The sequence below is a fragment of the Eschrichtius robustus genome, chromosome 20 (assembly GCF_028021215.1).
Source record: "Eschrichtius robustus isolate mEscRob2 chromosome 20, mEscRob2.pri, whole genome shotgun sequence".
In the NCBI taxonomy this organism is placed as follows: Eukaryota; Metazoa; Chordata; class Mammalia; order Artiodactyla; family Eschrichtiidae; genus Eschrichtius; species Eschrichtius robustus.
The window spans coordinates 53017820-53031479 of NC_090843.1; the positions used below are offsets into that span (position 1 = coordinate 53017820).

Genomic DNA, 13660 nt, shown 5'->3' on the forward strand with positions numbered 1-13660 from the left:
CTAGAGCACAGGCTCAGTAGTTGTAGCGCACGGGCTTAGTTGCTCCGCAGCATGTGGGATCTTCCCAGACCAGGGCTCGAGCCCGTGTCCCCTGCATTGGCAGGCAGATTCTTAACCACTGCTCCACCAGGGAAGTCCGTGAGGTCGCCTTTGATCAGCATCTGACACGTGCCAAAAACCCTTCGTGTGGCCTCACCAGAATAACTTGTGCTTACGGCGGTCACTTCGGACTCATTTTCATTCCTGCCCACTGAGAAGTTTGTCCGACTCTTTCTGCGCTCTCGTGCCGGTGCAGGATCATTTGATCAGGTTGCAGACCCTGGTTTTCTAATATCTTGGTGGCCCGTCAGTCAGCCCTCAGTCCCCAGGCCCCTCCTTTGGCGCTTACCACGTGCAGCTTCATGTTGCTCTTTGGCTTTTACGTGCCTGTGTCTTTTCTTCCTAAAAGAATATCAATTCCTTAAGTTCATGGACCATGTAGAATAGAGAAGACTCATACTTGTTGATTAATTAAGTTGGAGGTAGGCAATTCTTCATTGATTTCTAAGCCAAATAACACGAAGTTGCCCACTCTTTGAACCTTCTAGAGCAGGGGTCGGCAGACTACAGCCAGTGAGCCAAATCTGGTCCGCTGCCAGATAAAGTTTTATTGGAACACGGCCACGCTCATTCATTTATATATTATCTATGGCTGCTTTTGTGCTACAACGGCAGAGTTAAGTAATTGCAACTGAGACTAGATGACTCGCAAAGCCTAAGATATAAACAGTCTGGCCCTTTACAGAAAAAGTTTGCCAATGCCTATTCTAGAATTGTAGACTCTTGGAGCATTCTTACAAATTCTAGAGGAAGAACTTCTCTGGGGCATACTGACCAGTAGCAGAGTACGGTGGAAAGAACACTGGCTTCGGAATCAGACAGACTTAACTCTTCCCATTTTTCCTTTGGGCGTGTTAAGCAAGTAACAACCTCTCTGGGCCCAAGTTACCTCATCGGTATGTGAAACATACCGGGATCTGCCTTCCAGAGCATTGTGAGGACAGAGCACGAGGAGAGTGACTGGCCTGGTGCCAATAAACGTTAGTCCTCTTACCCTCTTGTCAGGAGGAGTGGCCGTGTCCACAAGGTTGTGTAAACAGACATTTGCTGTGAATTTGGTTTTGTAGTAGATTGTAAATATTTAACAAAAATAGGGCTAAGACCAAAACTTAAGCTTCGGAGTTTTATGACTCTCAGTGGGGAGTCCTGAGTAGCTGATGTCACAGAGTTTCCATTCAAAAGGCCCTTCCTTTCACCAATCAGATATGGATGTGTGTTTCCAGCATCCGAGTGTTTACAAGCAGAACACTCCAAGCAGGCAAACGGAGGCTCACTCATTTTCTGAAAGGAACGTGACTCTGAAGATTCGTTTTCTGGGCTCTGATTATCCCCTCGCTGCTGGGGAACGCTCCCTACATCCTGAACATGATCTGTTCCAGCTGCCATCTCTCCTGCACTGCCACACACTTTAGATTGGAATGCAGCTGGCAAAAGAATTTTTACATTTACCAAAGGAAGAGTGGATTTTTTTTTCAGTAAAATAACAGTTGTAGGGGGTTTAACACTCCAGGTGTTGCTTATATGAACTGTCAGTTCATTAGGTGGATTTCCCTCACACTGCCCCCACCACCCATCTCTCCACCAGACCCACCAGCAAACACTAACAGAGACCATACCTCCAGAATCTTTTGTTTACATCATAGGAAAACCACAGACGTGGGAAGGCAGCAGCTGGGAGGCCGTTACTCTTTGTCTGAGTCTTCTGGAGTTCTAGCAAAATGAAATCCATGTGATGAAAATGACCAGATATAAACAAGCCAAGTGGTCACAAACCGATTCAACAAATACCCTCTGTTATTTATGCCTGCCTTCTGTTCTGTGTAGTTTCTTCTAGGATTTTTAAAAACTTTTGTTTTGTGATAATGCTTATTCCTGTCTGAGATTCCATCATTTTTGCTGCTAGTTGAACAGTTCATTTCAGACTCTACCCAGCACAGTGCTGGGAGTCCCAAGGCTGGGAAAGACGTGGACCTTATTCCAAGGTGCTTAGATTCCAGAAAGTGTGGGGTAAGAGATGTGTGAGATGAGGGGGGGGTTAAGGTATGAGGAAATCAGTACCAGAAGTACAAAATACACCCTTCTCAAAGGAGGAGAGTTCAGGACTTCCCTGGCGGTCCGGTGGTTAGTACTCCGAGCTTCCACTGCGGGGTTCGATCCCTGGTTGGGGAACTAAGATCCCACATGTTGTGCCCGCACGCACGTGCAGCGTGGCCAAAACAAAACAAAACAAACAAACAAAAAAAAAAAGGAGGAGAGTTCGCATCCAGGTGGGGAAGCAAAGAAAGCCTTCTTTTAAGGAAGTAGCATTTGAAATAGACCACCAAGGATGGCAAAGTTTTGAACAAATTTGTGATTAGGAGGGCATTCTGAACTGAGTGACAATATGAACAAAGGTTTATAAAGTTAGGAAAACTCAGAACTTTGTCAGAATTGCCAATCTCCTTACACATCTTTGGAATTCCACAGAGAACTCTGTATGTGCTTGCACCTGCACAGTCAAGACTGGAAACAGGGCTGCCCTTAAGGAGTTTATATTCTGGTGGGGCAAAAACTTAGAATAATTGGTGCTGTAAATAAATGTATTTTATGAACGGTGAGAAAATGAGCATTGGGCTCGCCAAAGTGGAGTGGTGTCGTTAGATGATTGTGAGTTGAGGGAAGGAGGCTTCTTTGGCAAGATGGATTGAGCCAAGCAACTGAGTTACGTCATCCTCCTGCGAGGAGACCTCCTTCTCATTGAAGGCACCCCATGATCTCCTTGGTTAGCATACTGGGCTTTCATGATTTGTCCCTTCACTACCTTGTTGGTTCTGCCACTCCTGTGTGTATAACTATACTCCAGCCTCCGAGCCACTTTTCTTTCTCTGAATGCATTACTTTTTTTGTGGCTTCCACACCTTTTCTCATTCTGTTCTTTCTGCCTAGAATTCTCTTTCCACCCTTGTCTGCCCCGTTATCTCACACTTTAAAATCCAGTTCAAATGTCTGCCTCCTTTTAGAAAATTGAGGTATAACTCACATACCACAAAATTCATCCTTTTAAAATGTATAATTCAGTGGAACCACTACCACTATCTAATTCCAGGACATCTTCATCACACGAAAAAGAAACCCCATACTCATTAGCAGTCACTCCCCATTTCCCTGACAGTCACTAATCTACTTTCTGTCTCTAGGGATTTGCCTATTATGGACATTTCACATAAATAGAATCAAACAGTATGTGGCCTTTTGTGACTGGATTTCTTCACTTAGCCTAATGTTTTCAATGTTCATCTATGGGGTAGCATGTATCAGTACTTCACTCCTTTCTATGGCTGAATAATACTCCCTTGTATATGGTTAAACCACATTTGGATTATTCACTGATCAGTCAATGGACATTTGGATTGAGTCCACTTTTTAACTATTATGAATGATGCTATGAATATTCATGTACATGTTTCTGTGTGAATATGTTTTCAGTTCTCTTGTATACATACCTAGGAGTAGAACTGCTGGGTCATCTGGTAGCTCTACGTGTGACGTTTGAGGAACTGCCAAACTGTTTTCCACAGCAGCTGCACCGTTTTACATTCCTACCAGCAACGAGTGAAGGTTCTCATTTTTCTATATCAACACTCATCAACACTTAAAAAAAAAAATTATAGCCATTCTAGTGGGTGAGAAGTGGCATCTCATTGCGGTTTCAACTTGTATTTGCATTTCCCTGATGACTGACACGTTGAGCAGCTCCTCATGTGCTTACTGGGCAGCTGTATATCTTCTTCGAAAAAATGTCAGTTCAACTCCTTTGCCCATTTTAAAATTGGATTGTCTTTCTGTTGTTGAGTTGTGAAAGTTCTTTTTATAGTCTGGATACTAGACCCCTTGTCAGATACATGAATTGCAGATATTTTCTCCTTTTCCATGTGTTGTCTTTTTACTTTCTTGATCATGTGCATTGAAGCACTAAAGTTTTAAATTTTGATGAAGTTCAATTTTTGTATTTTTTCTTTTGGTGCTTGTGCTTTTGGTGTTACACCTATGATACCATTACCTAATCCAAAATTATGAAGATTTACACCTATATTTTCTTCTAAGTATTTTATAGTTTTAGCTCTTACATTTAGGCCTTCAATCCATTTTGAGTTAATTTTTGTATATGGTGTGAAGTAAGGATTCAGTTTCATTCCTTTGCATGTAGATGTCCAACTGTCCCGGTACCATTTGTTGAAAAGACTATTTATTCTTTACCCATTGGGTGGTCTTGAGACTCTTGTCAAAAATCGGTTGACCATAAGTACATGGGTTTACTTCTGGACTCTCAATTCTATTCCATTGATCTGTATGTCTTTCCTCATGCCAGTACCACACTGTTCTGATTATTATAGATTTGTAGTAAGCTTTAAAATCAGAAAGTATGAGTCTTCCAATTTTGTTCTTTTTCAAGATTGTTTTGGCTATTTTGAGTCTTTTGCAATGTCACCATTTTTTGTCTCATCCAGAGTGTTTTTCTCCCTCAAGACACCACGGCACCTATACTAACTCTCTACTTTGTTGTACAATTATTTTTATATCTGTGTCCCACCCCCGTTAAGCTTTGAACAACTCACGGGCTGTGTCTTACTCATTTTTTGACCTCCACAGCACAGCACAGTTCTTGTTTAACTGTAGTACTCCGTGAATGACTTTGAAAGTAAAAAAGACAGGAAGAACAAAAGTTTGTAGACACCCATTTGACCAAAGAATGGTGACAAAGTGAGACATAGGTAGTAACTCTCCTGAACAGATTTAGCTGGGTAGAGCTGGTAGACACAGGTTAGGAAACTTGGGCATCTTTATTGGAAACGGCAGGATTGTAGACTCCCGGAAGCCTCCAGGCGCATCCAAGTGCTGTTGAGGATGATGTGATGCTCCTGGATGGTACTTAATAGCAGGGCTTCTTTCTTCAACAAGTAGCATCCTGGAGCTGATTGAAGAAAAGTCAGAAATAGGAAATGCCCACATCTAGCTATTAGCTTCCCAGCTGTGGGCAAGAGCCCTGCTGCTGGAAAAGGAGAGGAGAACACAGAGGGGCAAAGTTTGGTAGAAAATCCACAGGAATGTCTTTAAACAGGCCAGGCCCACATGGAGGAAGTGAAATATGAGGAGAGTTTAGTGGTTTCTCTGAAACTGTAACCTGGAGATTACAGTAGTGTTGATGATGAGTCATGTCAAAATTACCTTTCAGACCACTTTCCCCTCCCATATTGCATTATTCTCTTAGATGAGCTCTGTGAGATGATAGTAAGTTGTTATCTACGGAGCGCTTACCAGGAATCAGCACCCAAAGGCATTATCTCATTTAATTCTGACAAATTTGTAAGGTACCTGTGTTAGTTCCTTCCCTCTTTCACAGATAAGGGAACCGAAACTCAGAGAAGTTAGGTCGCTTGTCAGATCTCTTAGATAACATGTGGCAGAGCCAGGGCTCAGGTCTCCCCTTTGTGCAGGATTGTACCACACCGCACTTACAGAGTAAGAGTTAGTGTTTTTGGCACACGTGGAAACTGAGGCAAAAATGAGCTTAAGTAACTTGCCTAAAAGTGGGGAAATGATGACAGTGTGTGCCCGGTACTGCTGGGTTCACACGAGTGTGCATTCATGCTTACTTTGACTATGAGCTCTTCAAGCATTTACAAGCGTCCTGTTAGATATTGGTCTTCAGCATTTCTCAGTCTGACACTATGACTTTCCTACAGGGGAGAAATCGGGTGGAGCAGCCAACCCAAGTAGTGCAGTCTGCTCTGCACGTTTCTCCCTAAAACTAATGAATTGTCATTCTGGGGTGTGTGTTGCTTGGTTTTCTTTTTCATAAAAAAAGCCATATAGCTTTATAACAGTGAAGCCAAAAATAAATCCAAGTCTCCTGATTCTTGAAAAGGAAGTTGTTTGGAGTGCTTTGGTGGAAATGTGAAGAGTTCTGTCTTTTAAATGTAAATTCTGTGAATTCTTAGGAATTAGTATGTCTGCTTATGGCCTTACGTAGGATTTTTTTTTTAACAAGTAGGATTTAAAAAAAAAACTGCGGCTTCCTTAAAAGGTCCTGTGGTCCTCTCCTCACTCTGTCCTTTTTCCTAGGGCTACTCACATCACTAGATTTAAAGAATCTAAGTCTGTCCAAAATCAAACAAACTTAGCTTTTTGCCCATTAATGGTAGTTTTAAGAAAAAAAAAAAAAAAAACCAGAAAGAAGAAACTGAACAAATTAAATTTCCTTACAGCCTGGCATGTAATTTCTATTAGGTTTCAAGATCATGAACATGTACTAATTTAGGAGGCCGCCTTACTATCCCCCAAAGACATTTCAAAATAGGTAGAACAGTCAGTCCTCAAATATGTTCTCATTTCCCTCTGTCATTAAAATGTAGATCTGTTTCAGGAGGCTCACAGAGCTCCATGGTTAAGAAATCCTCAATTTCATGTACCACCTATAATCAAAGCACATCTTTCTTTCTTCGTAAAAGAGATTTTTTTTTTCATTATGACCAAAACAAATTACCTTCATTACAGAAAATTACAGATTTTTAAAAGGAAGAAAATTTAAATCACCCATAATTCTGATTAATAGACATATTTCAGTCTTTCTTTTTATGCATATATTTTTAAATGAAATAAGTTTATACTTTAGCTACTATGTAACCTGTTTTTCTCATTTAGCAGGTTTTAATAGTTTTCTGTGTCATTTGATCTAGAGCTATAATACTTTTAGTGATTGCATAGTATTGCATAGTACAGAGTATTTACTGTTAAAATCGTAACAGTAGTTAACACTTACCATGGAATTAATACATGCCAGGTACTATGTTACGAGCATTCGCTGTGCTGTCTTTCAATAACTGTATAGATTATACACATTATCATCATCCCAATTTTATGGGTCAGAAAACTGAGGCTCGGAGAGTTTGGTCACTTGCCCAAGTCACTCACTTAGCAAGTTGCACAGACAGTATTAGAACTCATGACTGGTGACTCCAGATTCCTTCATCCTAAGTACTATCATCTGTTGCCCTTGAAATGTATGTGATCATTTCACTTTTGATGGATTTTTAGGCTATTTCCAGTTTTTCACATTTATAAACAGTATGACAGTGGAAAAGTTCGTGTGTGTGTATGTTTTCTGAGCCTTCGTAATTATTAACTTCAGATAAACTGCCGTAAAGGAAATTGCAGAGATCTAAAGCTATGTAAAATGCTAAGATTTTTTGATAGATATTTTTAAATTGCCTTTAAGAAAGGTTATACAGGGACTTCCCTGGTGGCGCAGCGGTTAAGAATCCGTCTGCCAGTGCAGGGGACACGGGTTCGAGCCCTGGTCTGGGAAGATCCCCCCTGCCGCGGAGCAACTAAGCCCATGCACCGCAACTACTGTGCCTGCGCTCTAGAGCCCGTGAGCCACAACTACTGAGCCCGCGTGCCACAGCTACTGAAGCCTGTGTGCCTACAGCCCGTGCTCCGAAACAAAGAGAAGCCACCGCAATGAGAAGCCCCTGCACCGCAACGAAGAGTAGCCCCCACCCCTTGCTGCAACCAGAGAAAGCCCGCGTGCAGCAAGGAAGACCTAATGCAGCCAAAAATAAAATAATAAAAATAAATAAATTTATTTTTAAAAAAAAAGAAAGGTTATACAAATTCACCTTCCCATTGGCCCAGCAGTGAATGGGAAAAAAAAATCTACGCCTATATTATCTTCTTTTAATATTTATTTATTTTGTTATTTTGGCTGCTCCGGGTCTTAGTTGTGGCACGTGGGATCTTTGTTGCGGCATGCAAACTCTTAGTTGCGGCATGCATGCGGGGTCTAGTTCCCCTGTCAGGGATCAAACCCGGGCCCCCTGCATTGGGAGCGTGCAGTCTTACCCACTGCACCACCAGGGAAGTCCCTATATCTACATATCTTCTTAGAGCCTTTTTTGCTCCACTTTCTATCCTGGGTCTTCTCGGTTTTCCTCCTGGAGTTAAGGAACGTGTATCCCTGAGCAAAGAGGTGAGGAGAGTCATCCTTTCCTCCCCCTCTGCACCACCATCACCACCACTACATCATCTACTGCGGACAAGCTCATTCTGTACATAGATTTTGCTTGCCCCCCAGATCCCTCAGCGAATTTCAAGTTCATTTCAGGTGGTAACACTCCTTTTGGAAAGCAACATGGTAAAGCGGAAAGAACATGGACTTTGGAGTTAGTCAGACCAATAGCTAGATCTCAACCATTCGGACTTACCAGTTATGCTTCATTAGACCAGTCCCTTATTGTCCCCAAGCCTGTCTTATCATCTGTAAAGCAGGAGTAAGAATACCTTCTTCGCTGCATAATCATAAGCAGTAGGTTCACAGGAAAATGCCAGTCATGGTGCTTGGTGCACAGTAGGTGCTCGATAGATGTTCCCTCCTCTTTTTTATTCCGCCCACAGTACTTGGTTCAGTGCTGCACATGGGGAAGGTGCCTAGAAACATAGCACACGCTTGTCCTACGAGTACAAGTAGCCCCGACAGACATGAGAGTGTGTGCGTGTGCATGTGTGCCTGCCTGGGGCCAGTGGCCCAGGAGCCTAAACTGTAGCACAAGACTCTGATGACCTGCAGCGTTCCCAGACGCCACATGTCTGAGTCCGTGCTCTGTACAGCTCTAGTCCCGTGGTCAAGAGGAGTACTTGGGAATTTGAATTCTCACTTAAGGAAAATCAGTTTCTTAGGAGACCCCTTTGTAAGTTTTACATAGCCATGCAGAAACACAAGTTCCATGGTAAGTGAGTTCCATAGTGTGGAGCCCTGTCCTCTGATCAGTGGACGGTCGGAATTCTCCGCTCCTGTGGGTTCTCGCCAGGAAGCGTGAGCATCTACCCGGCCCTCCTTGTGAGGTGCGGCCACACACTCCTCCCCAGGTGGCAGAAACCACGGGCGCTGGCGACGCCCCGGGCCTCACAGCCTCTCCCTGAGGCCAAGTGCGGGATCCCACAGGCTCTGGCATTGTCATCTTGATCCTTTCCTTGCTTGCTGTTTCTGTCACCCCTACATCTTAGTTACCGCTTCTTTTGCAAACTGTTTTTCTTGTTTACATAGCACCAGCGGTATTCAACCCCACCCCACCTTCTAAACAAAAAGTGCAGAAGGAAGAAGTTGAAGTATGGAGGGGTAAATTTTAAAGGTCAGATGCAAAGTTCATCTGAAAAAGTTGGAGTCTTATTTCGACTGATGGCTTTACAGGATGTTTGTTCTTCCAGTGCAAGCTACCGTTTGTGTCCCTTTTTGAAAGAGAACTTTGCTTGATCACCGTGTATTTCATTAGCTGCTCCGTGAGAAACCAGGCTCCCCTTGAGCTAGGGCCAGTTGAGTGCTTTTTTCTTTTTCTTTGTTTTCTTTGTTTTAAATCGTTTTTTAACAAGTGTCTAGGAAGTGGCCTCGTATAGTGCTTGGGCTTTAGATGGGCCTGGGCTGCCTCCACTCTGCTGTTGACTAGCTGTGTGACTTTGGGCAGGTGACCTCTCCTCTTTGAGCTTTTTGAGTCTCCTCGTCAATAAGACCGCTGTGAGTAAGATCATGTCTGAATAGTAATGAGATGATGTACGCAAAGTGCCGGGCCAAGCGACCTGCACACGGTAGGCCCTGATGTAGGTATATTGGGTCACTCAAGTTACAACCCAAACCCGAAGTCACTGGGATGGGCGACGGCAAAGCATCCATCCTAGGCAGTGGCTGGACAGCATCACCGCTGACTGTATTTTGTTCATTTTTTAGAAAATAGTCCAAGCAATGTCAACTGTCATTGTTTTCCAGTACTTTAAATTCTTTTCTTACTTCATAAAGCTGACTTAAATTTAAACTTGCGAATCTACTTGACTTTTGCCAATACTTCCTTTAACTTGACCGGTGGAGTCCTAACTGGCTTAAGTATTAAGGCAAATCCAATCTTTTCACACCGATTCCCAACGTGGGCACGTATTGACGTGGCCAGTGGTGATCAAGAGGAGATAGCTCTCCAGCGGGAACTTGAACTCTCACGCCGCACACTCCGTCTTGCCCCTGAGCTGCTTTGTAACCGATGACAGGACATGCCACCACCTCCCTCTGTGGTCATCTTCTGTCCGTGGAGAACCGTCGTGCGTAGATAACTGTTTACGAACTTTTTGAGCTGTTGAAACATAAACCGCTGCCGACTTGGAAAACAGTGGTCATTACTGTGGCCGAGCTTTGCATCGGGTGGAGGGGTGGTGCGTCCCGCTCTCGACCCAGTTGACTGTGCCGTCCCGGGGCCTGCTGCTCCGGAGCCGCTGCCGAGCTGGGAGCAGAAGATGAAGCGTAGGTGCCAACGGCACCTGCCAATTCTGGCCTCAACCCTGTGCGCTCATTTAAAACCCCCTAGGATGTTCCTTGTTTGGATGGGTCACATCTCTAAAATCAGATGGGAAAAGAAGCCTCTTGAATAAAACAGAAGAAAAAGAGGAAAACATTACACATAGCCAAAGAATTAGAATATAAAGTCAGTTCATATTAGACTTTTCTACCATCTCTCCATTCTTCATTTTTATTTTTTTCCCAATAAGAGCATTAGAGACCCTTTTCTTTCTGGAGCCTCACTATGAAAGCTTGCGTAAGACTTCATGTGCCTGGGCCTTGGTTTTCTTATCTGTAAAATGAAGACGGAGGTGCCTTCCTGCTTTGCCATGGTTCTGTGCTTGCACAGACTGAAAGCTTTCAGGATATAAATATCTGCTGACTTGAAGAAGCATTAGGGTAAAACACAGAGTCATTTGAGCTTCCCAGGAGCTGGGGGGTCATCCATGTACAATATGATTCTTTTAAACAAGTTCTCTCAGGATTGAATTTTTCCTTTCCCCAAGAGCTCTGTAAAAATAGTATTTTCTTGCCAGAGACATCGAGGCCTCAGAACTACTGCCCTCGTTCTATGAACGTGTTGCATGGTTTGTGTCCGGCTTAGGGTCTTTTTGCCAGACAGCCCGGCTCCGTTCTGAGAGGCTGACTCAGCAGAGCCCCAGCGCGGGGCAGGCTGGGAGCCGGTAAGACCTCCCTTCTCCCGTGTGTATCCGAGGCGGAGGCAGTATCACACCACTGCTTCTTTCTCCATTTTACTGTACATGTTTTCAGGGCATTTCCCCTAGTTCTCCTCAGGTTGTGAGAACTTAAGCCCAGCAGGTCTCTCGTTTTTGTTCATGGCCTGGTCAGGGGCCACACAGGGCTTCTCAGTGATCCCCGTCTCCCCCGCACCTGCCATCCACACAGTCCCTGCCCCGTTCCCCGTGGCACTGTCTTAACCTCTGACCTGCCCCTCGTGTTTGCCAGAGATCCTCTTTCCTTCCCCTTGATTGAAATCCCACATAACCCCGAAGGCTCTGGGAGTAAGGGTCTAATGTTTGATTATGGAAATTTTCAATTATATACAAAAGTAGAGAAAACAGAAAAGTAGAAGAAATAAGCTACCAGAAAGCAGAGAAAATAAGCTACAAGGATACAATGTACAGCACAGGGGATATAGCCAATATTTTATAAGAACTATAAAGAGCACCACCTTTCAAACCTGTGAATCGCTCAGAAACCAACACAACATTGTAAATCAACTACACGTCAACTTTTAGAAGTTGTGAATTGCTATATTGTACACCTGTAACTTGCGTAACATTGTACAGCAACTACACTTCAAAAAAAATAGAGAAAACAGTATAATGCACCTCATGTACCCACCACCCAGCTTCACTAATCTTGTTTCATCTGCTCCTCCCAGCACTAGATTATTTTGAAGCAAGTCTCACACGTCATATCGTTTCTAGTTTACTTTTTAAAAAAAAAAAAAAAAAAATATCCAATTCGGGACTTCCCCAGCGGTCCAGTGGTTAAGACTCAGCCTTCCAATGCAGGGGGTGCGGGTTCAATCCCTGGTCGAGGAACTAAGGTCCCACATGCTGCAGGGTACGGCAAAAAAAAAAAAAAAAAAAAAAAGGGGGGGCTTCCCTGGTGGCGCAGTGGTTGAGAATCTGTCTGCTAATGCAGGGGACACGGGTTCGAGCCCTGGTCTGGGAAGATCCCACATGCCGCGGAGCGACTGGGCCCGTGTGCCACAACTGCTGAGCCTGCGCGTCTGGAGCCTGTGCTCCGCAACAAGAGAGGCCGCGATAGTGAGAGGCCCGCGCACCGCGATGAAGAGTGGCCCCTGCTCGCCACAATTGGAGAAAGCCCTCGCACAGAAACGAAGACCCAACACAGCCATAAATTAAAAAAAAAAAATCCCCAACTCCTCCCCGTGTACCTGAGAGAAGGGCACTCCAGGTTTCCTTTCATGTGGCCCAGCCACCTCTCGGGTTTCCCAAGCTGCCAGCCTGGTCAGAAGTAGACGTCTCTCCCCTGTCCACCCACAGCCCCTTTCAGGTGGAGGAGCTCGTAGAAGAATACGATCCAGTTCCTCTGCCTGGTGAGGGTTCCTTTAGAAAGAAGATGGCACTTAGGTGAGGAGGGAAGCCTGCTTCAAGCCTGAGAGGGACAGGGTAGGAAAAGGTACCTGATGCACATTTCACTGTCAGGGAAAAGGTGGGCTTACTTGTTTCTATTCATGATTAGCTCCTATAGACAGGGAGAGACAAACCCCCCAAGACAAATCGGCCTCTGTGACAGCAAGTCACGGGCTCATTTCCACCACCCCTGCCCCTTCCTTGCTAACAGGTAAGGCTCTCCTTCAGCACAGGATCTAAAGGCTTGTCCTGCCCTGTCTCCATTTTCAGATGCAGTGGCAGAATGTGGAGCATGTTGGTGACCAGAGCCCCTACGTCACCTCTGTCATTCTTCACATTAAACAGAACGTCCCCATCATCCGTGACAACCTGGCTTCCACGCGGAAATACTTCACGCAGTTCTGCATTAAATTTGCAAAGTAAGTCCCGGCACGTCCTCATCACGGGGTTGTTCTGAGTGCCATGCCGACCGCCAGCATGCGCCCAACCCAGGTGTCCCCGCCGTCCAACTAATTTTTTTGTACCCCAGAGAAGCGTAATAATCAAACCAAATTTGGTGCTTAAAGTCATAAATAACAGTAGCAGGCATACGGTCATCCAGCCCCTCAAGACAGACAGAAGTGAGTGGGGAGCTCCTGTTATTTGAATTATGTGGACATAATGGCACCCCTGCCTCCCCCCAGGTTTGGATAATTAAAATTATTTTTCAACATTTCATGTATGTATTTTGTCTCTCCAACTAGATGATAAGCTTTTTAAGGGTAGGAACCATGAGTTGTTTCTTTTGAGCCTTGTCTTCCTCCTTCCTCGTAGCACTTGTTACTGTGGCTGCTGGAATATATCCGCTTGTGGACATGCGTGAGCCCAGGGAAGGTACTAGAAATCGGGAAGAGCAAGTCAGGGAGCCAGTCCATTGCCAAGTAGGTGGAGTGAACACTGCGCTGCGTGTCTTCCTGCCACGTCCTCCTGTGTGGCCATTTCTGGCTTGTTTTAAAGAGGGGAAATAGTTTGGTCCCTTGCCAGTCAGCATCTGGCTATAGCACTGTTTCTCTGGAGACCGAACACCGCGGAGGGTCAGTGC

At 44.5% G+C, this 13660-nt stretch overlaps 1 protein-coding gene across 2 annotated transcripts in view; it reads left to right on the forward strand.

Moving 5' to 3' along the window:
• VPS53 (VPS53 subunit of GARP complex) overlaps positions 1-13660 on the forward strand; it is a 127389-nt gene that overhangs the window by 92116 nt on the left and 21613 nt on the right. For both annotated transcript variants that reach the window (XM_068530769.1, XM_068530770.1), the window contains one exon: positions 12850-12998. In XM_068530769.1, the coding sequence (XP_068386870.1) occupies positions 12850-12998 (149 nt within the window). The remainder of the gene's footprint in view (positions 1-12849; positions 12999-13660) is intronic.